The sequence below is a fragment of the Onychomys torridus genome, chromosome 12 (assembly GCF_903995425.1).
Source record: "Onychomys torridus chromosome 12, mOncTor1.1, whole genome shotgun sequence".
Taxonomy (NCBI): Eukaryota; Metazoa; Chordata; class Mammalia; order Rodentia; family Cricetidae; genus Onychomys; species Onychomys torridus.
The window spans coordinates 62,208,627-62,233,655 of NC_050454.1; the positions used below are offsets into that span (position 1 = coordinate 62,208,627).

General features: G+C 42.9%; 1 protein-coding gene across 4 annotated transcripts in view; it reads right to left on the bottom strand.

Annotated features, from left to right (window-relative positions):
- LOC118594338 (amyloid beta precursor protein) overlaps nt 1–25,029 on the bottom strand; it is a 227,216-nt gene that overhangs the window by 20,448 nt on the left and 181,739 nt on the right. For all 4 annotated transcript variants that reach the window (XM_036204208.1, XM_036204209.1, XM_036204211.1 and 1 more), the window contains one exon: nt 1,679–1,900. In XM_036204208.1, the coding sequence (XP_036060101.1) occupies nt 1,679–1,900 (222 nt within the window). The remainder of the gene's footprint in view (nt 1–1,678; nt 1,901–25,029) is intronic.

Genomic DNA, 25,029 nt, shown 5'->3' on the forward strand with positions numbered 1-25,029 from the left:
CTATACATGGGCAACAATGACTTTAAATGGCCCAAATGTATATAATACCATGTATATGGGTATTACCCCATCTTTGAAAATCAAATGACACATTTTTTTTTTGTTTTGTTAGGATAATGTTAAGAAATAGGGAAGTCAATTATGTCTCTAAGCTGTCTTTTATTTTTCAGATTAAAGAAACAAACTGGTTTGTTACGCTGTTAAAAAAAGTCTACACAAGGATTTCTGCAGCATATCTTTGAAGACTGCTTGCTGACCAGGTGTGGTGGAGCACGCCTTTTAACCCAGCACTCCTGAGGTAGAGGCAGGTAGATCTCTGTGAGTTTGAGGCCAGCCTGGTCTACAAAATGAGTTCCAAGGCAGCCAGAGCTACATAGAGAGATCCTGTCTCAAAAAACAAACGAACATACAAACAATGCCCCCCCCAATCAAACAAATGAACCAAAATCCAAACAAACAACCCCCCCCCCCCCACTTGTTTGTCGAGTGCTTTTACATTCTGAGGAAAGTCGCAGGTAGAATCCTGCTACTTCATGGAAAACATTCTTAGTTTCAAGAAATTAAGGTGTTTGTGTGCATGCAATTTATACCGAACATGTAAAAATGGCAAAATAAGCTAATAGATGCTGTTTCCTAAACAGGTACTTTTGTCAAAGTCCCTGTGGAAAAGCTACATGACCCAGGAGAGCAAATGTATTGATTGAGAAAAACTTAACTCTTTGAACTTCGGTAGGAAAAAACAATTTAGCACAAGTTCCATAATTTTGACAGCTGCCTTGCCTTGACATCTTTTAGCATGAAACTGTTTAATTCCGAAGCAAGCTTCCAGGTTGCCTATTTCTGCATTTAGTGTAATCTGAATTTTCATGTAAGAGTCAGTAGCCAAGGAAGGTTATTTCAGAGTCTGTCTATTTCACTATACAGACCCTGTCAAAGCTTCTCTTGATGGTCAGATTGTATGCCCTTAATTTGATCACCCTTTTCATTAAAGGTGGGCATTCTGGGCCAAAAGCTGATAATCACAAGTCAAATATGATTTCATGGAAGCAATAAACCTCTTGGTGAGAGTAATCTTTAAAAATTCTTTATTGGTACCTCAAATTCCAGCACACGGGAGGCAGAGGTAGGTGGATTTCTGAGTGTCCAAGACTATCTCTCTGTCTCTGTCTCTCTGTCTCTGTCTCTCTCAAACAGTAACATGTGGCATAGCCTATGTGTTTTATTACGTACTTTAATTTGAGATGGGGTTTCCTTATGTTACACAGACTGATCTTGGGCAGCTGGTAGATGTACCACTATGTATGTAAATCTACCAAGAGAAAGGAGAAATAAAAATAGGACTATCTGTGCTACGAAATATCGGTATATTTACACCACAGCATTAAAATTTAAAGAATAATCCAAAATCATCTTTATGTAATAGATATATTATTTTAATAGACACATAGTAACAACTTCATTACTTATTATAGTTACTTCTTTGTGTGTGTGTGTGTGTGTGTGTATGTGTGTGTGTATGTATGTCTGCACGTATGTATGTAGGCATGTATATGTGTAGGCCCACATGTGTCTGTCTTGATTTCTCTCCATCTTACAGTCTGAGGCAGGGCCTGTCATCCTAATAAAAAACACACGGGCACACACCAGAAGGCTTTGGGCTCCAGCGAGGGACTCTTACCTTCATTTTCTGTATTGGCTGGCACGGAGTCCACCCCGAAAGGATGCCACGGCTGGAGCTCATCCAGGCTGAACTCGCCGTTCACAGGAAGAAGCTCCACAGTGGTTTTTGTTTCAGTCAGAGACGGCATGAGAGCATCGTTTCCGTAACTGATTCTGGGTTCACTGATCATGTTGGCCAAGACATCATCGGAGTAGTTCTGCTCTTTCTGAAGCAGCTCATCTAAACAAAAGCAAGTGTGGCCTTGGTTAATTAATGTATGGTCACAAGACCACAGCTGCAGCAGCAGTTCCTACCGACTATCGCGGAATGTGGGACAGGTTGTCATTTGGCGCCACCTAACATGTAAAAACTATGTTCCTTCAGGAAAGCTATGGCTAGCAACTGACCTGCTGGGCTTCGACCCCATGGAGGACGGCAGAGGGAGAATGCTATCCGGCTGCTGCTTCACTCCTCCAGAGGTTAACCCTGACGGTTAACTACCTCTTTCTTTCCATAGACTCCCCACGTATCTATACAATGATCACGAAGGAACCCATATCATGGTGGTGCTAACACCATGGAAGCTAGGCAAGGTACAGTCTCTGAAGCAATTTACATTCTTTATCCCCATCTTCTGTGAACATGTGGATGGGCGAGGAAAGGGTTATAAATGGGCAGTCTGTTCCATTCAGTCGTTAACCTTTGCTTGGAAAACATCTGCATTCCCCAAATGCAGCAGGAACTAAATATAGGCACGTTGTCCTCCAAGGTATAGTCCTACGGACACTGAGTGTTGCCAACTCTCTGGGCTAATCTTCCATCTCTGCCCCTGAGCATCATGCGTGTGACCTGAGCTGGAAGCTCCTGGCTTTCTTCCCTTTAGAGTCTGTTTTCCAAAGAATCCCATCAGTTACCCCTCCTCCCCCTCCCCTTAAAAAACCAAGCAGGAAAACCAAAACATCCTTATGGAATATCACCGATTCATCCAAAGTCCTGAGGGTCTAGTGAAAAATCCTCCAATTACACCTTTCACCATTTAAATAAAGTTTATTGGGGGAAAAGGAAAAATAGAACGTAACTTTGCATTTGAGTGTACTTGCTGCCAAAAAAAAAAAAAAAAAAAAATCAGAAGATTTGTAAACCTTATCTTACAAAAAGTTCACCTGATACTTTCATTATAATTAGAAAAAAAACTAGAGGCACATAGATTGCATATGATATTAATATTTGGTCAATTTAAGTATGTCATTAATTAGTCATAGCTGTGTCTTGAGTTTACTGAATTGTATATTTCAAGGCAATCACTAGTTAATACCATGCAAAAGAAAATTAAATCTGGATTTATTTGACTTGTAATATTTTACTATCATCCTTTAAATTCTCTTTTAAGTTGACAAAAAAGTCAATTTACTGGAAAAATTAAAATTCTGCTCAAACGGACCCATTAAAACAATTTGAAGGGACAGCATTAAAGTATGCGATTAATATCTTCCTGTAAAGTCAGTTTTATTACAAGAGATTATTTTAAATGATAGAATCGCAAGCAAATTAGTTCTTTTGAAGTCTAATTTGAGTTATAATATATACCTACTCAGTGTGGCACTGATCTAAAATTCAATATTTGATGCTTGCAATGACCTTTCCCACATGGATAAAAAGCCCTCATTAGATTTCCTCTTGACTTTTTCATGTCTTACCAAGTCACAGGTAATGGCCAATAACTTAGCCAGAGTCTGATTTAATAAATTAAATGGGCATTTCTTTTATATAAATCTTATGCTTTGACTTATTAGCCTGAAGTTAAAAGGTAGTCTGGAATAATTATTGGTGCCTACATGTCCATCCCGAGAAAGGGACCCCAGCTAGGAGGGAGCTCTTGGCTGCTCAGGGTCTCTACTGCATTTATCACCACTCATTTCCTAGAATTTGGAAACTTTTCACTGGCTTGCTGTTTCTCCATGATTTCTCTGAATATGATTTTGCCAAAAGTGAGAAAAAGAGCGAGCGAGTGAGCGAGAGAGAGGAGAGAGAGAGAGAGAGAGAGAGAGAGAGAGAGACCCCCGTTAAGATCTCCTCCCTGTATGTCTTTCTACTACTTTCTCCTCTGAAAACACCATTTAAGCATGAAAGTGTAAGGATCTCTACATGTGGGCAGAACCAAAATACTATTTCCTCATGTCTGACTTTATCTCTCATTCTACACATTCCAAGGATTTGGAGGGTATATTACCATGGGCTCCCTCCTGCTCTATGAACTTGGTTCTCCTCTTCTCCCTCCTGCCATGCATTCCACAGTTAGTGCAGACACATTCTCAAATTCTCACCTGTGACATACTTGACACTACTGACGACATTTGAATTTAGCTCAGTGGTAGAGTGCTTGCCTAGCAAGCGCAAGGCCCTGGGTTCGATCCTCAGCTCCATTAAAAAAAAAGAATTCCAACTCTGAATTCTCTCGTTCGCTTCCTTTTCTGTGGCCTCCCCCTTCTGCCTTGCTAATTGTAGCTGAAGACTTACTGCCTGCTGAATGCCCTGCAGAGTTCATGCACTGAAACTTATTCCTCACTGAGGTAACAATACATGGGGTTGTAGGGACATGGGGGTGTGATTCAATGAAGGATCTCATTGTTACGAATGGGGCAGGGCTTGTTCTCTCTGGAGGGCACAGCAACAGTCACTACTCTGAATGAGGAAAGGTGGAGTTCTATCAGACACTCAATCTTCCAGAATCTTCTCAGCCCTGTGCTTAGAACCGTGAGAAATAAATTTCTGCTTTTTATAAACTACCCAGGCACAGATACTGGTTGTTGGTTTTTATTGTTGTTGTTACTGTTTTAGTTTAAGACAAAGAGTCTCATGGAGTCTAGGCTGGCCTCAAACTCTATGTAGATGAGGGTCACTTTGAACTCATAACCCTCCAACTCCCCCAACCGGAGATTACAGGCATATACCACCACATCCAGTTCAGATATTGTTAAAGCAGCACAGACTGACTGATTGCTGCTCTCCTTAGTAAATGTCATGTGATTGTCTTCCCCAGACCTTTCCCAGACACTGAGGCATGACTCTTCCCAATGTCAATGGATCCTCATTTTGTTCTGAATTAATCAAGAAGCTGCAGTTCTTCAGTGTTCCTAACCCCTGTGTAGACCTTGTGGATCCAGATTCCTTCCTGTTTACACCACACCTCTTGAGCTGTGGTATTGAACAGTGCGCGTTATCATCGTTCGAGTGTTTGTTTGCAGAGTTATCAAACAGAGGCAAGAACGCCTTCCACCTGCTAAGGCTGACTCACAATCACATCAGCCCTATAGAGTGGGCATTGTCCTTTCCCCCACCCTCACCCCAACAAGCATTTCCCAGAGCAGAGCAGCTGGAGAGAGAGGAGACTCCATGTCCATCTTGCTCCTGGCAGTGAAAAGGGCAGAATAGGAACTCACAACAGGGAAGTCTTATATTTGATACATTTGCAGACAGAGTCCTGGGAATTTAAGGCAGAGATAACTGTGGCAACCTTTTCTCATTTATCTTTTAAGCTGACGCAAGATAGTTCTTCCAAATGAGTACAAGACACAGAGCGCTGGGAATACCACTGGCTTTTGGGAAATTCATGTGACAGGGATGGGTTTGGTGGTTAAGAGCACTGGTTGCTTTTGCACAGGACTTGAGTTCAATTCCCAGCACCCAAATTACTCACAACCACCCACAACTCCAATTCCAGGGGGTCTGATACCTTTTGTTGAACTCCACAGCTACCAGGCACACATGTGGTGCAAATATAAATATTCAGGCAAAATCTCCTCAAAATAAATAAACAACAACAACAACAACAACAACAAAAAACCTATTAGGAAACTCATGTGAAAAGTTGAAATATTTAAGAAAAGTGACATTTTTAGTTGAGAGAAAAACACTTAGCCTTTGTGCATAAAGTAGCAGAAATCCATATTATTATCTTGACTTAACATAGGAAATTTAGAAATAACCACTTCTGGCTATGTCATTTGGAACAAGGAACTCAGTGTGGTCTTAAGGGCAGGGAGCTGGATAAATTCAACAGAATAATCATTACCACTGTAGGACTCTACTCTGTGACCATAAAATGCTCAGGACAGCCAGACTACTTTGTGATTAAGGGCTCAGGATTTACCATTGGCAAATGCACGGGCGCTGGGCAATTGTGCCCGTGAAAAGAGCAGGGACCAGTGTGACTGAGCCCATTTTGAGCTTTGATTCTGTGGTGCGGCTAAACCACCAGAAACAATGTTCTACTGCATTGGTGGCTCTGATGAATTATCCTTTTATCTGAATTAATTTAATATTTTATCACAATGCTGGAATGGCCTGTATTGAGGATCACCGAAGCTTTTAAATATTTTAGCTTGCCAATGGTTATATTACGTTAAGAGACGACATTCATTTTCTCAAGACTCCTTTTCCCCCTTCTTCTGGAGAGCTACTTGTTATTGCCCCAAATTGCATCAGTTACTTCTGCAGTGAATTATCTAATACCCAGACACTCAAGGTTTGCAAGTTAAAGGAGGAATATTTAACTGCGTCCAGTGATGGCAATATTTAACTTATGGTTTAAGGACTGGAAGTAAATGCAAACACAAACACACAATGAATCCCATCACCCTCCTATTTCAAAAATGCTTTGATGATACACATAGGCAAACAGAGTAAACAGGAAAGAGCTGGGAGTGGGGAAGAAGGCAGTATCACCTCTAGCTATTGTGGAAAACATTCAAGATATTCTAAGAAAGCAACAGCCAAAGAGATTCGAGACACAGTGATTCATCTTCAAATGACTTAAAACTTTTACTGTTGGTTCTGTAGATGCCAAAGATGTTCGTGATTATTCATTTTTAGGGAAATGGCCTCATGAACGAAAGGTCTACTGGAGGAGGGACCATATGAACTCTAAACAATCCACCTCATAGTCTCTTTGAAACGACCCATCAATACAATATAAATATCTTATAAAATTTTAAGAGCTACCTTTTAGGTTTTCAGAAAATAAAATTTGTAGACAATGAGTCAATTGGTTCTCTTTCTGCAAGCTTCACAATTACTGATAATTAATTGCTGATTGATGCCTTCCCTAAGTTGGACATGCTTAGGAGGATTTTTTTCTTCATAGAAATGAGGTGTTACCTTAGCCTTTAGCCCTGACAAACAAGGCCACTAAAGGCCTAGTTTGGAGATCACTGAACAACTGGGTCCTTGGCCTTGGCATGTTTTTCTTCTAGGATTGAACCTTTATTGACATTGTAACTGTCTCTATTTTGATTCTTTGAATCCTAGTTGGAAAAAACAACAACAACAACTAATTTCCAACCTCTATCAAAATGGGAATTTCTTTTTAACTTTGTGTAACTAGATTCTCCTGTAACTAATTTTTATCATTTAAATAGATACTTATAGGACTGCCTGCTGCTTCATATACCACAGGTGCCCCTCCCCCACCTCCAGGTGCACTGGAAGGATCTGTAAAAGGTTGTAATAGCTCCCCATCAAGAGGCTCCACTATAAATCAGCCATCATCCATTCTAGGCATCTTGCCCACACCAGAACTATGAGATCAGATTTAATTTTCCAACCAGCGCTTGTGTGTATCTGACTTTTGGCTCAGCCTACTACTGCGATGATGTCATCATTAGTATCCTTGTGGCCTCTGAACTCCTTAAGGCCCCCATTCTTTATCCACAAGAGTCCAGGTGCTTGGGTGACAGTCCTGTCATGTAAACTCAAGCTCTTTAGGTGTCCTTCGGGGGGTCTTGTTGGAAACCCAGAATTATGGCATGTGCTGCAACCCATGCTTATAATCCCAGCACTTGAGGGGCTGAGATAGGGTTCCAAGTCTAAGGCTTACCTGGGGTTATATAGCAAGTCTGGGGATCTTGTGGGTTACATAGCAAGATTTTATCTCTGAGAGGGAAAAAAAAAAAAGAAATGCACAATCCCCGTCTCCCTTCCAACCCAGATACAGGGAAGTAAATCTGCACATTGAGAGGACTCTCAGGTGACTGCCATTTGTGGTGCTGAGAGGACCAGAGCTACAAGCCATACACAAGTATTACTGTGTAGTGGCCAAAGTTCCCTTCATAAAGGACAGAGCAGTCTGCAACACAGAGTGTGAAAACAAAGCAAAGTGTGGCTAAGAAGCACCTATCGCCAGAAGATGTGCACTCCGAACACCTTAGAGAGACTCACTCCTCAAACCCAACACTCCGTTGCCTTTAAACTAATTCACGGCCACATTTCTACACCAGGATGCCCCAGGAAAAGTAAGACCAGCCATGATTTCTTTCTTTGTCACATTATTTATTGAGCAGGGGCAGTCCAGACAAGTTTTAGGGAAGCAGATTGGTGTTTTGCAGTCTCTGAGAACAAGAGTGTATATACAAGAAGACACCAGGCCACATTTCATTACTGGCTCTTCCCGGAAAGGAGGAATATTCCTGCACTGAGGATACTTTGCAGACTAGTGTGGTTTGGCTTAGCTTGGCTCTGTAGAGCATCAGCTGATAGGGATGCTGACTTGGGGGGAGAAACTGTAGTGTCTTTCTATGATTACTTCATGTGATTTCGATGCTCTGATTACGTACAAACCACAGCTATCTACAATGCCATGACACTTGAGCCCTGGTATAACATAACACCTTAAAAAAAAAGTTACACTACCCTCTTGACACTAGTCCATGTCTATGGCCTTTATAACCACTCACTGGCTCATTTGGTACCCAAAGAATCCCCCATTGAGAACAGAAAGTACAAACATCCATTCCAACGTTTAAAATTAAGAAGTGAGGTATGCTCACATGCCTGTAATACTAGCACTTGGGAGGCTGAAACTGGAGGATTGTAAGTTCTACTCCAGCCTGGTTATGTAGTGAATTCCAAGCCAGCATTAGGTATGGAGTGAGATTATGTCTCAACATAATAGACAGACAGACAGACAGACAGATAGATAGATATAGATATAAAGGAGCAGAACTGCCGGACGGTGGTGGAGCACACCTTTAGCCTTTAATCCCAGAACTCAGGAGGCAGAGCCAGGCGGATCGCTGTGAGTTTGAGGCCAACCTGGGCTACCAAGTGAGTTCCAGGAAAGGCGCAAAGCTACACAGAGAAACCCTGTCTCAAAAAACCAAAAAAAAAAAAAAAAAGGAGCAGAACTAATTTATAGCAATCTGAGTACCCCAATTCCTAATGTGATCTTTTCATCAGTCCATGAAAATTTCCATGTTATTTAGAAAGGAATAGATGTAATTGTTATTATTATCCCCCGCCACCCCCAAAGAATAAGCTAAGGTAGAAGAGGGTAGAGCCGTAGCTCAAAAGTTTCTTGAGGTACACTGTCAATGCCAGATGACAGTACTCACGTCTAAACTGAGGATTATTGTTGTTTAAATGTTTCTTGGCCACAGAATTTTAAATGGGATGTCTTTGGTCCACTCATGGCAGGGAACTGTCGCTAGAGAGGATTCACACAAGGCTGTACATCACTTTTTAAAATATTCCTTATTGCAAGTGACATTTTTCTGAAATACCATTGTCGTCTGGTCTAGACTGAAGTCTCGGAAGAAGTGTCTTTCCCTTGAAGACAAGTTTCTTTGTGGCTTCCAAACTCCTACACCAAACAGCTCAGTCCTACCAATGCCATAAGTCAGAAATGAGGATGAGAACACGGCCAAGCTGCTTGGCCTTGGAAAGAGGATTAAAAAGCGGCCCTTTCCACGTTTATTTAGGGAACCTGTGCCAAGGTTCTGATCTTATTTCCAACCACTTTAGGGGGTCTTAATCCTCCTGAAATGTTAGCAACCCTAGGAGGAGCTGACTGCAGAGTTTACATACTACAGCAATGGTCTTGAAAGGAAGTTTGTGGCTTGAAGTTCTAATTCTCATACACGTGTATTACATGAAAAGTATGTGCTTTAGAAACGACTGATACAGAGGAGAATCTAGCTCTGAGTGGCCATTATATGTTTAACTTACTTTTTAAAAAAAAAAATGATATTTTTTCCAGGTGTGGTGACACATACACTTGTAATTCCAGCACTTGGAAGATGGAAGCTGAAGGATCAGGAGTTCAAGGCCAACTTGGGCTGTCTAGGAAGACACTGACTACCTCATAGGTGTCAATCTTTATAAAGGTATGCATGTGTCTTCCTCTGGTCGGTTTCTAGTGAAATGGCATGGTCTGGCTCTTAACACAAGCAGATATAAACTATACAGTTTCCATCATAGGACCATTCTTTCATACAGTCTTAAACCCAGGAAATGGCTGTTTCTTCACATTCGAGGGGAAACACCAGCTGCCTGGGGTTGTTGAGGGCTGTGTATTGTTAAGCAAAAGGGTCTTCAATGCAATTATTCTGTGCAGTTCTCTCAATGCTGTTGCAGAGGCCTACCCTGTGACTAAGGGCTATTTGTCCCAGAGACCGTGACTTCACTGTGACTCTGTCATAGTCTTGCAGGAAGGAACCAGGGGGGAGCTAATTACAAGAGTAACCTTTCACTCAGTGCAAAAAGTCAAGGAATGCCAACAGTTAGCCATGTTTCACATTTTGAATGTTTCCATCCTTGACAGAGCAGACTCTTCTACCTACCCCTCCATCCTCACTTTCTTATTTAATTTTTATGGCTGTGGACGAAGAGAACGAAAATTTTGAGGTTACTGAGGCATTACCTCTATCATAGGTTTATTAGGTTTGGGGACACACAAAGTTGGACTCAGGAGGAAGAATTCTTTCCAGTTAGATTCTCCAGCACTTAGTTTTCAGTTTATTGGAAGGCTCTTTGGCATACTTGGTGTCGTTTATTGTATGTTGGCTTAAAAATGAAAGGTTAGTATATTTATAATAGCATCACTTATTATTCTGGAGGACTAATTAAAATGACAACCTTCACTCTCTTTTGCACGTTCCATAGAATCAGACTATATAGCCCTGCTGAGCCCAGAGTCTCCTCCTGGTGCCTTCTCAGCTGCTGCGAGGTGTTCTGGACATCAGTGCCTGAGGTTCTCTCCTCTCCACTCAAGCTCTGAGCCAATTCTGAGACAGTGGGTAGAAAGGAAATCACCCTCTTTGCTTGTAAAGAATGCCAGGCCCTTGCACATCTCCATGAAGGTTTCTTTGAGGTGAGTGAGTCACATACATAGCCCATGACCCACGCAGCTGCACGTGCATCGGACTTGAGCTACAGTGTGCATCCTCAAATGCACAGGACACTGAGGGAGGAGGGCAGCTGGGCTGCAATGGCCACAGCATTGCTCTTCCCAGCCGTGCAGCTGCAGACAAATCTTCAGTGGGAGCTCTCACTGTGGTCTCCGTGATGACTGTCCCTTATAGCTGTGTCCTTGTGGGACTTACATAAATGTAGTTACACAGTGGCCCTGTCTCACAAGGGCTCTCCCTCAAACTTGAAAGAGAGCTCTGCCTGCCCTGCCTGCCCTGCCTTAAGAAGACAGCAGATGAACAGGAGGATCACACTGCTATGCTGGGAAGGGAGCTCAGTGGAGTGGATTCCAGTTGATGAGTGACTGACAGACCACTATATTTAGGAGGAAGGAAAGAATGGGTCAACATAACTGGCAAGCCCGTGGTAGAAAGGAAGATTTCAACATCCATAGACAATGCCATGCAGAGAGCCTAAGAGGTATGCTGATAAATAGGGGGTCAGTGTGGAAAATGTGCCTGAGTACACATATCATCACAATGGAGGACAGACTACTTTCTCTACACACAATACATCTCTGTATGCATGACAGCTCATTTTAAATGCTAATTAGTGCATATTTAAAAAAAAAAAACAAACTAAATCTGTCCTTTATATTCTTCTGTACACTGGCCTATTTGTCTTTAACACAATCTTGCTTTCCAGCGAGCAATCCTAGCTATGGCAAGGGCCCTTTCTCTCTTGCAGTGGCTCATTCACATGCTCCCCTAACAATGCCCAGGGAGACTGTGAAAAGGCCAACAGACGACTTGATAGGATCTGGAGTCACCTAGGAGACTAGCCTCCAGGCACAGTGCAGAGGGATTATTTAGATTAGGTTAGCTTCTTGGCATGCCTATGAGGGATCATTTTGATTTAGGTTAATGGAGGTAGGCAGACGGACCCTAACTGTGGGCAGCATGGTTCTCTGGGCTACTCCACCTAAAAAGGAAGTCACTACCGGAACCTGAGCATTCGTCACCTGCTGCTTCCTCACTGTGTACGTGATGTGACCAGCTGCCTCAAGCTCCTGAGGCCTTGCCTGCCTTGCTGAGATGGACTGTGCCCTTGAACGGCAAGCTAAGAGAAACCCTTTCTCCCATAAGCTGCTCTGTCAGGGTTATCTTATCACAGCAACAGGAAAAAGTAAAACAGAGACCAAGCCTGGAAATGGCAAGTGCTAAGTAAGCATTAAGGGTTTAACAGGGGATGGGGTATGTCTGTCTCCAGTAAGGCATTCACAGTGTGCACAGGTGAGGCGTGGAGAGGACTCCGCCTAAGTACTCTGGAACAAGGAATCTCTAACTACTGGAACCTTAGTTAGTGAGCTCATCCACTCAGCCTTTAATTAATTAATGAATTCAGTTATTCATTTGGCAAGCAATCTTATCATCTTCCAGACCAGTGCCAGAAATAGCTAACTCAATCTCTTTGGACTCAAAGAACTCAAGAATCATAGGAAAGGACCCCACCCCCACATACCCACAAGTGCTAAGACTATCTTCCTCCTCGGCCACCTCCCCATGGTGTTTGGTCTCTCACTGAACCTGCAGCAGGAGGGCCACTCTGGGGTCTGCCTGTCCCCACCCTCCCAGGGCTGTCGCTCCAGCTTTTTACTTGGTGCTGGGCATCTGAATTCGGGTTCTCTTTCGAAGCACGCACAGTCCCCACTAAGCTAACTCTCCAGTCTTCAGATCAAAAATATTTGGATAAACCCTAACTGTCAGCATTCAGACTCACTTCTTGGAATTTTGGCCAATAAGCAGATAATACCCTGATGATCTTATGTAAAGCCCACTTAAAGAGAAAATTCTTCCCTCTCTTTTCTCTCTATTCCCAAGAGGTGTGACCTCATCTCCCCTCCCACTCCCCTTTCTCCTTCCCTCCATTCCCTTCTCCGTTCCCCAGTAAACTTTCAACCATGAAGGTTGACAGAGCATTTGCACTGGATTAGGTGTTATAAGCAGGACAGAAATGACTTATGGTTCCCAAGAAGATGCAAACAGGCTGTCTGCAAGTGTGAACAGTCACTCTATATAAGGAACTCAAGTGTCTGTGGAGCCAGGGATTCCTGGCATAGGGTATTCGGGAATCCATCCCTAACTCTCAACACTGAGGGATCCTGCCCACTTCATGGGAGATTATATTCCAATCTCTCCAAGATGCTTCTAATTTCTGTACTCCCCAGCTCTAATACGAGCCCACCTAAGATGTGTTGGGCTCTGTTGAAAATACGTGAGCCTAGAAACTTATTTGTTTTTAAAAAGGTTATCTTAAAGTGCTGTTTTCATGCCCACACAGTCCGCCTCTCCTCACCTCACCCAGCTTTCAAAAGAGTTCAACTTGAACAGAGAGCCTGTCTCTAAATAAACACTACTAAAGTGTGATCACCTTCAGAAACATATAATTAATTTACTTAGAAGTTTACTCCTCATAATTACCACAGCATACCACTATGCCTCTGAAAATTGCATGTGCTTTATGCAGTCCTAATTTGTGCACACTGTAAGTTTCAACAATAAATTGAGAAATGATCCACATTACTGTGTGTTTATACATGCCTTTTCATCTTCCCAGTGAGGTAAACATTAATTAACCCTGGCTAATTAACCCAGCCACAGTTTATAAATTCACTCCTTTATCAGTCTCATGTGAAAGAGAAACACTGAAAACCTCTCACAATTTGGTACCAATTAAACACAGAAATTAATTTTTTTCATGTACCGGGCAAAGGTTCAGGACATGTAGTTGTTTGATTTAAACATGGTAGTATTTGGGACAGTACCTGCAGATTCTTAAGAGATGGAGGAAAGGAAAACAGACTGCCTGTTACTAGTTGAAATGCTCCCCTACCTCACACATACAACTGTATCTGTGACTATGGCCTTATTTGGTAATAGGGCCTTTGCAGACGTATGGATTTAAGATGATGTTATTCTGTGGAGGATGTCTCCCTGTCCATTGTATCATACTAGCAAAGACACTGCCACGGAGATGAGAGAGTAAGTGTGAGGTGGGGACAGGGTACCAACTCTACAATCCAAAGGATGGGCAAGCGTCTTGGGCAGCTCCAGAAGCAAGAGAAAGCACTAGAACAGGCTGTGTCCTGCAGTCTTTGGACAGGTGTGGCCTGCTTCTTTGGGACTTCTGGCATTCAGAATGGTGACAGAAGATACCTCTCATAGTTGTATGCTGGTGACTCTGCTGAGTCAGGGTGACTGCTGATAGCATAATCATTCTGACAACAGTGACACTGGAGGAGAACGTGGCTCTATTAGTGAGTTTCACTTGAGCCTGTGAATGGAGGGAGAGGGACAGGAGAATGCTGGGATTTGAGAGTCTGTCTGGCTATATGTGAGCAGCTATTTCCTCTCCAAATGTCAGAAAGCCTTAAGGGCAAAACACTCCCTCCTTTTGGCTCTCTGTTCTCTTTCAACAGCCTTCTGAAGAGAACATCCATTTCCTTTCCCGACCCACGCTTATCCTGATAAGACCCCAAGAACTTTAGATGCCCGAGTCAACTCTTCAATTAGGCAAGGAAGTGGAGTGGCCTCTTCAAGAGCCCTGTAAACACAGAGGTTACATCACTTCCTTCCTAGGGAGCCAGAGAAGCTGAGCTGTGCCTGGCACCAAGACACGTGGCAAATACCAGGAGAGTTTCAGATTTTACTAAACTCAAGAGTGCTGACACTACCATCCCAGAGGCCAGGATGGGAGAACGGCACTCACGCCCAGCGACTCCACTTAGAGAAGCCGGGACAACTGGAGGAATCCGTAAAATTTAGCCTGTCGGTTTCAATTTAGGGCTGAGAGTGAACAAACTCGGTCTTAACAAAAGCAGTTTCAAACAGCCTAAAAGTTATGCTGTTGTTTTTCTATGATGCCTGGAACAGAACACTGCATGGAATGAGAGCTTAACAGCATCTGAATTGTTAGTAATCCTCTGGCTCACCACATGGGAAACGGTGGCCCTAATATCTGCTCTGGGTTTGAAAAAGAGACTATGAACTTGAGACTGGGGGAGCGTGGAAGGGGACTGAGGAAGGGAAGCTGGGAGAGTGGGGGGGACTGGAGAGGAGAATTGGGGGAAGTGATGTAATTCCATTTCAATTCAAAACACCAAAAAAAAAAGAAAACCTAAAAAATTAAGAGCACTAATAATATATTTTGTGGTTTCTGTGAATAGTTTTTAGAATAAAGAACACATGTGCAGTAAGTGGGTAATGGGTGAAGAGCAACAGGGAGGAAGCCCATCAGACCTACGCACAGGATTGGCTTAGCCAAGTGCTATGGGCTGAGTGCTGTAACCCCCATGAAATACACTGAGAAGGGCATTTTAGGGTGGGCACTGATGTTCAATGTTGTCAAGGGTGACTGGGACGACGTCCTTATGAGAAAGTGGGGAGATACTAGAGAGATTTCTCTTCTAAAGAAAGGCTGTTATGGAAAGAAACCCACAGCTGGAGGGCAACCACCTCCTCCAGAGCGGCTGTATATAACCAAATGGCGAGTGCACAGATAAATTACACGGTCTCCTAATATGAGAGAAGGTGATGTGACACATATGACCTAAAAAGGCTCAAGAAGGATCTGTTCTCAGAGCTCTAGCCCAGTCACATCCTGAAAATGGCTTTCTTTCTCAATAAACCATGCCTCTTTCTATCACTATCCATGAGTTCTTGGTTCCAGCACACCTGGAACTCTCTGTGGGCATCCTCTGGACCTTCTGGATCCGTGCTCACTTCATAATGAAACAAAAAGATGCCGTGCAGAAACCAAGGAGGCCTTCCTAAAAAAACAGCCTGTTGGCTCCATGATCTTGAACTCCCAAGCTCCAAAACTATGAGAAAATTAACTTTTATTTTTAAGCTATTCGGACTTATAATGTTTTCTTGGGACAGCATCTCATGATATAGCCCAGGTTTGTCGAGAACCCAGGATCTTCCTGCTTCAATATCTGAGTGGCTGACATTATAAATATGTGCCACCACCCCAAGCTTGGGGCTGTTTTTTTCTCATAACTGAATATCAGAGAATGAATAATTTATAAAGAGGTTTCTGCAGGGGCTTCTTTGGTTACTGTCTACTGCTTTCTTAGTGTACAAAAAACAACAACAAAACAAAACAAATCTTTGTTTCTAATATTAAAAGAGAGCGAGAGCGAAGAGGTCCTCGGATTCACACTCCTGAAGGTGGAGAGCAGGGCACCTGGTATGTGGCAAGGGCCTCCTCTTGGGTCATTACAGAGCAGAGGGCTCCACTAGTGAGGCAGGGCAGACTTCTATATGAAGATCTTCTTAGCTACATGGAGCCCCTATCCAATCCTAATCGACACCCAAAGACCCACCCCTCAGACAATCTGCACACACCCTTGGGGATTCCGAACAAAAGTTCCTCTGAACTTTCTTTCTTCAAGGCTGGGTAGCTGACAGAAGCCGTAGTGACCATGAAAAGTCTGGAATGTGGCAAGTCCGGAGTCACTTATCTTAGGTCACTTAGGTCACCTCTTCAGCCACTGTATCAGCCATTTACTGCCTTCCTCTATGCTGGACCCAATGCACTTTTGACCATTTGGTCAATCCTTTGGAATGTGCTCATGGAGAACTAGTTGCCAACCAATCAAAAAGCTAGGAATGTCAGCAGCTAGCATGCCAGGCCGATCTATAGTTGGGCTTTCTCTGCTTCTCTTCAACTTTACCTACCTGATGTTTCCAGCAATGCATTTCAACAGCGTCTTGATTCGTGGCTGTCTTTGTTCAGTGACTTCACAAAACGGTTTCCACGCGGGAGCATGGAATCTATGTTCCAGGTCTTTGCCAGATTTTGCTTTAGAATAAACTATCTCTAATGAGGTGAGAGGTGTTCTTTTGTTTTTGTTTTTTAATGTGTGTGTGTGTGTGTGTGTGTGTGTGTGTGTGTGTGTGTGTGTGTATGTGTGTGTGTGTGTGTGGTGACTAAGTTTACACATGAGGTTCTGAGGAGGCAAACACACACACCGGGACTCTAACAGTAGCCCAGGTCACTAATGTACCTATCTAGCCATACTGAGGCAAAGAAAGAGCAGAGATCTAAATGACTTTTCTAAGGGATTCCATATTCTCTCTCCTCGGTGTTCACGAGGAGGTGACAGTTGGAGAATGAGGTGAAATTAAACCTGCTCACTCTGATATGCAAGAAAAAGGCTTTGAAAAAAATCTTATGTTTTTGTTTCATTACCTTTGGGACAGAGTCTTCATATACAGCTTAGGCTGGTCTGGAACCCATTCTGTTCTCGGGTTGGCTTTGAACTTGGGAACTACTGAGATTATAGACTTTTGCCTGAATCCATACACAGCAGGAAATTACTGTACAGCCCCTTCATGGAGAAGACAAGGAAATGGTCTAATTTTTTTACTGCACCATTCCCAAGTGCTCCACTCCCCCAGGCCTTGCTTCCCCAGGATGGAGGGAAACTCCTAATGGTCGCTTCCTCACAGACCTGGGACACACCCAGTCAAGTAGTCTATCTGTCTTCAGGACAAAAGAAGAGCTTGGCAGGCATTCGATTTCTAGTCCACATCCCTTTAGGAAACACTTATGGCAGTGGTTTCCAGGATTCTCCTTTGTCATCTGAAATGTACACATGTGACTGCTTAACACAGTGAGCCGCCTCTTGGGGACTGGCATCTCGTGTTGGTAGCCAGAATGCTTCTTCTGTTCTTCTCTTGCTGTCCCTTCTCTAACTGACACACAGTTCCTGAGCTGACACTAGGCTGTCAGTCAACTGTCCAAGACGCAGATGGCAACTCCGGGCATGACATTAACTTTCTGTTTTGGCTCTTAGTAAATTAGCACCATTCTGGATTTGAAGGCTGCCTATACAGATGACTTCTATGGCGGGATTGGGGATAGAAAGTGAAGAGTCAGGAGCAGGAGAGGACCAGGACCCTCGAAAGAGTCGAACAGGCTCACGATTTCTCAAGAGCTAGGAAAGCAGCAATTAAGGACAAAGTTCTGAGAGTGAAGCCACTGCTTGCTTATTCCCTCAGAGGACAGTAATCGTAGTTAATAAGCAGTCAGAGCTGGGGGAGCACTCAGTAGGTAAGGACCTGAGTGCTGGGGCCAGAACACACACACACACACACACACACACACACACACACACACACACACACAGGACTTTAGTTCTGTGGCCAGATTCTCCCCTCCCCAAACACACACACAGAGGAGAGAGGGAGAAGGAGAGAGAAAAAGATAGCTGTGTATCTGTCATGTTTATAATCTCAGAATGGGGACATAAGGATGCTTGGGGCACCTTGGCCAGCCAGTCTAGTTTACTTGGTAAGTTCCAGACCAATGAGAGATCTTGCCTCACACAGAAGGTGGGAAGAACCTAGGGAACAAAACCTGATATCCTCTGACCTATGCATGTACACATGCACACATACACCTGCACACATGTAAACACACAACAAAAATAAAGAAATAAGCAGTTTATGCCAATTACTTGGATAAGTTAAATGCAGCATCAACACTGTGTCACCTAACAAAGCTGTACTCAAGCTTCAAGTCAAGGTAAACATCACTTCTCTGTAACATTTTATACAATGGCCTCTTGGAAATACATGTTTGATGATAGGAATGCAGCCTGATGATTCTTTTGTGGTTGAAAATATCCCTTGTCAAACACACACTTGCTACACCTGGTCCAATGAACAGCAAAGCTCAAGATGGGACAATGTGGACTGTCGCTGATCCTGTGAAGGACCGCTGTACAGTTTTGTGTCAACTTGACACAAGCTAAAGTCATCTGAGAGGAGGAAACCTCAATAAAGAAAACGCCTCCATAAGATTGGGGCATACACAAGCCTTTAGGGCATTTTCTTAATTAGCGATTGATGGGGGCCCATTGAGGGTGGGGTCATCCTTGGGCAGTGGTCCTGTGTTCTATAAGAAAGCAGTCTGAGCAAGCCATGAGGACCACGTCAGTAAGCAGCACCCCTCTATGGGCTCTTTATCAGCTCCCACCTTCGGGTTCTGGCCCTTTCTGAGTTCCTGCTCTCACTTGCTTCAATATTGAATAGTGACTCGGCAGTATAAGCCAAATAAACACTTTCCTTCCCAAGTCGCTTTGGTCATGATGTTTCGTCACACCAGTAGTAACCCCGATTAAGACAAAGGCTAAAAGCTGCCACTCATGTTGGACACTGGTACCCAGGGAAGGATTACAATTCTAATGATGTGCATCACTTTCTCTTTACCACAAAGACAAAAAAAATCTTGTAAGTGAGAACACTGTAAATCAGAGACTGTAAGGCTGGTAGAAAGTCATGTGGCTAATGACTCAGGATAAATTAATATGGTCTTTTAATTTTTCTATGTCAAAAATATAGACAAAGATACTCCCAATTTTCTACAGAAACTTGTATTCTTACTAGCACATATAGATACGGGTTTTAAAACATGAACTTTTTAAGACTCACTTGGGGTAGAAAATATGTGGATTTCTGTGAGTGTGAGGTAAAGTTCAAGATCCTGTATTTTAAACAAGAACTCCTCCAAATTACACTTTATTTGGTCCCAAGTATACGCTGAGACCATGATGACTTCCAGGACAATGGTTTCCACAGAGAGTGACTTTTCTTCCTAAGTAGTTTCTAAATGAGACTTTCAGTTCCAAGTATTTATAGCACCCAAACTAAGATCCTGAAAAATATAGATACTGTTTGCTGTCTGTGAAGTCAAGGACAGACACACAGAAATGGTGTGACAGTGACCAGGAACCCACCATGACACTTGCTCAACTAGTGGCAAGCTCCAGAAACAAGTTGTATTTGAACACTCAGATGTCTACAGAGAGGGCTGCCAGTTCTGCATGGCCATTCTTCTTTAAAGGAAAAAGCATCCCATTTATTCACACCCCAGGTATTTAAGGACTCACTTTGATTTCTGAAGAACTTTGGCACACTACGTGGAAGCCCTTGACCCCCGACCACTTTAGTCCCTGATTTGATCAAGCCACTTAATCACCCTGGGTCCTCCAGCTGCAAACTGTGAGGACTCCGCACCTCTTTCATGTTCTCTTGAAGAGCTGTTCACAGCGGGGCGGATGCAGACCCTTGCTGAACGTGGGAAAGGAAGCCAGCTTTCCTCTCTCCACATCAAAGAGAATGGACCGCCAAAATATGAAACTCATATTTTCATACAGTGTTTGACTTCCAGGATGATGTCAGGTTTATCAAAGGACAGGATAACCAGGCCACTTTCTGTTCCTTAAAGACTGTGTTTTTAGCAATCCACAGAATAGTCCTGGCTTAAGAAATTTTCCCTCCTGTACCTGAAGGAAGTACTTTATACTTTAGGTATAAGAAGGCTTTAACTTAAGGTGGAGGAAAGCCAAACAAAACACTCGAGAGCACGGCACTGGCTTCCTGCCAAAGGGAGAGAGAAAGGAAGCACAGGCCGTGGGTCAGTGTGCTCCAAATGCATTGTGACAGGCTTGACTATTGGATTACAGAATCTTTCCCTCAGCTTCTGCCTACTGTTTTTCTCGAGACACTATTTTTGCTCAGGATCACAGACACTGACAGCAGCCGTCTGGAAACGGCTCAGGTTGGTTCTCAGTAGGAGAATTTAGGGCTACTGCTGCTCTCACTGACATCCTCAGAACATGTAGACTGCATGGGTTTGCCTGAAGACTTCACATGGGGGATGTTCTGAAATCGAAATCTTTACTACACCCCTACAGGCAGATGGGAGGCAGACACAAGAAACTGGAAGCTCACAGCATGGAAAAAAGAAAAAAAAAAAAAAAGACCCTGTCTCAAACAGGTTGGAAGGTAGACTGGAGCCTGACAACTGAGGTCAAAGCCTTTCAAAGCCTTCACTTTCAGAACTTTGGACTAAAGATGATAGCTGCTTAGTTTGTATCATCACACTCCAAATTTGAAAAATTCTAAAATCTGATACGTTCTCAATCCCAAGTATTTTAGATAAAAGATACCCCCAAAACAATGCACAATGAAATAAACAGAAACTTAAATAATATGTAGAATCCATTTTGGCTGACATCACCTACTCTAGTAAATCAGAGCGGAAGACCATGGTAGCGAATTAAATGCCCCTTCTCTTTTCCACAATTGTGGTGGTATTGTGTTCCGTGAAATATTGTGCACTCTAATAAATATTTCTGGGGTCAGAGAACAGAACAGCCATAATATTAAACATTGAGGTTAGGCAGGGGTAGCACATGCCTTTAATCCTAACATTCCAGAAGCAGAGATCCATCTGGATCTCGGTGAGTTCAAGGCCATACTGGAAACAGCCAAGCATGGTGACTCACGCCTTTAATCCCAGGAAGTAATGGCAGGAGGCAGAAAGGTATTTAAGGTGTGAGGATGAGGAACTATAGCCTGGTTAAACTTTTAGGCTTCTGAGGAGCAGTTCAGCTGAAATCCATTTGGATGAGGACTTGGAGGCTTCCAGTCTGAGGAAACAGGATCAGCTGAGGAATTGGTGAGGTAAGGAAGCTGTGACTAGTTCTGCTTCTCTGATCTTCCACCATTGACACCAGTACTTGGCTCTAGATTTGTTATTATTAGTAAGACCTTTCAGATTCATGCTACACACAATTACTAAGAGCTCTAAGCTCATAGGAGCAAGTGTAAGATCTGGAGGAAGAAAGCAGTCTACCTCACACTCAGATTGTTCAGGCTAACAAACTCAACTGCTTCCACCCACGTTTCCTGAACGTGAGCATTCACAGTCAACATCATCTACTGCAGGTTTTTTGTTTTTTTTTTAAATCTTAAGGATATTGGGGTAGGGTGACTAAAGGGGAATCTGAGACAGTCTTTGAACATCCTTTGTCCTTCATACTTCTATAGTTTTACAAGTAATAACTGCTTAAAAAGGACATGTATGAATACATGTACATGTTCTTGTATGTGAGTACAGGCATGTGTGTGCCCTGGAGGTCAAAGGACAACCTTAGTTGTCAGTCTCTAATCTGCCTTCCAACCTGTTTGAGAGGGTTGTCGGGGTTCAGTGCTGGGGTTCAGGCCTGACCTATCAAAGGGTCCCTTGATGGGGGCAGTGACAAATTGAGAAATGCTAGATAGGAAATAAAGAAGTAGATGAAGAGAAAAAGGTAGAGACACAGGATAGCTTCGGGAGGGCCCTGCATTAATACTTAGCAGCCTCAAGTTTATTTCTAATGGTCCTTTTATACACTAGCAAGGGGAGAGGCAAAAGACCTTCCCCTTTCAAGATCAAAGTACAACCATGTGTAGACCCTCAAAACACCTGGTAACCATGTTCCACGGCAAAGCATCTTGTGATTAGGCCTTGAAGTATAAGGCATCTGGTAACCATGCCTTTGTATGCTATTATGCAGCCATGGACAGCAATACACACTCTGACTCTCTGACCTTGAGACAAACCACAAGTTGGAATCTTTGTGGGCTCCCACACAGGGTCTCCTTTTTGTCGTTCATGCTGTGAGCTTCCAGTATGTTGTGTCTGTCTCCCATCTTCCTGTGGGAGTGCAGGGATTACAAATGATGCTGACTATGCCCAGCTTTCCATGGGGGGGGGGATTTGAACTCAGGCCCTCATGTTTGTGCAGCACATGACTGACTTACTGAGCCATTTCTCCAGCCCACCAGTGTGGTGATATATTGTGTACCCTAATACAATTTACCTGAAGATCAGAGAAGCAGAGCAAGCCACGGCCACCACCTCTTATCTCAGCAACTCCTCAGCCTGAGAGAGCTCCAGCCGAAAGGGCTTCAGCTGAAAGAGCTTCCTCATCTGAAAGAGCTTTAGCTTTTATTTCCTCATGCTTTTTTTTTGTTTGTTTGTTTTTAAACCTTTCTTTGCCCTGCCATATTACTTCCTGGGATTAAAGGCATGTCTGCTTCCCAAGCAAAGTCATGAGATCTCAAGTGCTGGGATTAAAGGTGTGTGCCGCCACTGTCTGGTCTCTATGTTTAATCTAGTGGCTTGTTCTGTTCTCTGATCTTCAGGCACATTTTATTAGGGTATACAACATTATCACCTCATACCAGTCCTGAAAAAGATCTAACACTAATAAAACAACCTCTCTCTGAGGACTGTGTGTCTATACCTTAGGCCCATTACTATTTCTAGACCTTAGAACCATTACTATAGTCTAGACTGAGCACTGTCACTATACATTGAACATCATTACTTCTAGATCTTACATTTCCTCCAAAAGTCCATGTATTAAGGGCCTGGTTTGCAGCCCAAGCTGCCACTGATAAGTGCCAGAACATTTAAGAGATGGGACCTATTTGGAGGAAGTTGAGTCATTGGGGATTTGTCTTTCCCATCTTTGCTGTCTCCTCCTGGCTACCACAAAATAAGAGGGTCCTCTGGCCATAATACAGTTGCCACAAGCCCAAAGCAACAGGGCCAAGAGACCCTGGACTCAGCTCTCTGAAACAGAGGTCTATTGTGAAATAAAACTTGTCTTCTAAGTTGATTTATGTTAGGTGTTTAGCAACAGTGATAAAAACTGACACATTTGTCCCCCACATTGTTGGTTTATCAGGCTGGGAATGAAGGCAAAGAATGCACATTTCTAACGACTTGCCAGTCATGCTGCTGCTGCTGGTCCAAGGCCACATGAAGAGAAGAGTTTCTATTAATCATCTCTTGGGCATGGCATATTTTTGTGAGGAGATATAAATGCATACTCAACCTCAAGAAGTCAAAATTGAGATGGGCACTGTAGACATATGGAGAAGATAAATCAATGTATCCAGGGCTGAGGAGAGGATGTCAGCTTGCCTGCATGTCTGACTCACCAAGGAGAATAAAGGAAGACTACTACAGTGATTGACAGCCCTTGAGATGCTAAGGCAGGAGGACTGTGAATTAGAGAGCAGTCTGGCATAAATAAGCCTGTTTCCAAAACACATTAATTAATACAATAATAAAGGAAAAGCCATATACTTTGTTTAGGATTATTTTGAGAATTAAGCAAGACTTAAAAGTTTGTGATCACAATGAAAATAATATCAATAATATAAACAGAAAAAAATGCACAAAACCTTTCATTAAATTATTTGTTCTTTTCTTAGTATATTTGAGTGGAAGCAAATAAACTTGCTTCCACAATCAAGAAGCAATCTCCTCTGCTGGTAGGAGAGACCGTGTCATGGGTCTAATGTAATGGCCAGCAACATACTACTTACATGCTGTCTGCTGGGAGACTCTGGCCATAAACATTTCTGGAGCAGAAGCCTGAATGGCTGATCCTTTTTGAATAAATGGTGAAGTCATCATTGGCAATTATGATATTATGACCCACAGAAATGTCGGTTTTTCTCATATAGAAGACTTTAACCTTCACATGGAGGAAGGTGTCTTTGTCCTACTTCAGCATATGAGTTCTGAGCAAATGGAGAATGATGGCATGACTCTCAAGTTCTATAAAATTCATCTTGCTGCACTACCTTACCGCAGATATAAGTGTGCAAGGATGTTCCTAAAAGGGGATATTTCTTCAACCCATAACACTTCCAATGAGAAGATGCTGAAGCTACCTATAATATTCTCAAATCCAGCTTTGAATTTGCCGTTAGCATTAGGTAAGAGCCTTTGGATCAAAAGCAATGAAATGGTAGTTTATAGGCTATCAAGGAGATGCAATGCATGGCCTTGGCAGTACCTATAAAATGATGTGACTGGGGCAGTTGAAAAGCAAGGTTCCCTCTTGCTCTAGGAATCTTCACTAGGGGTGACACTAGGGGTAAGGAATGGCTATCAGATTAGACTACCTTGTGCTATCAGATCAGCCTTCATCGATTGCCTTCATGAAAACAAATCTCTGTCTTGGCTGTTGATCTGAAGTCTCCTCTGAGCAAATTCTACATTATTCTAAGTTATCTGAGTAAGAAAGATTATGCCCTGTATCTGTGGCAGATCTGGAACATTGTAGGTATTTAATAAATAATTTATCAATACTGTATGTTCTTGATTAATTCTTGGATCTTGTTACTCACAAAGGCCAAATGACAGCAAAATACATTGATATGCATTTTTTTAAGGACAGCATTTGATGCAATCTCTCCTAACCTCACTATGCAGTCAAGGTCTTGATTTCTGATCCCTGAGTCTTTGTTATCTGTGTCCTGGGATTA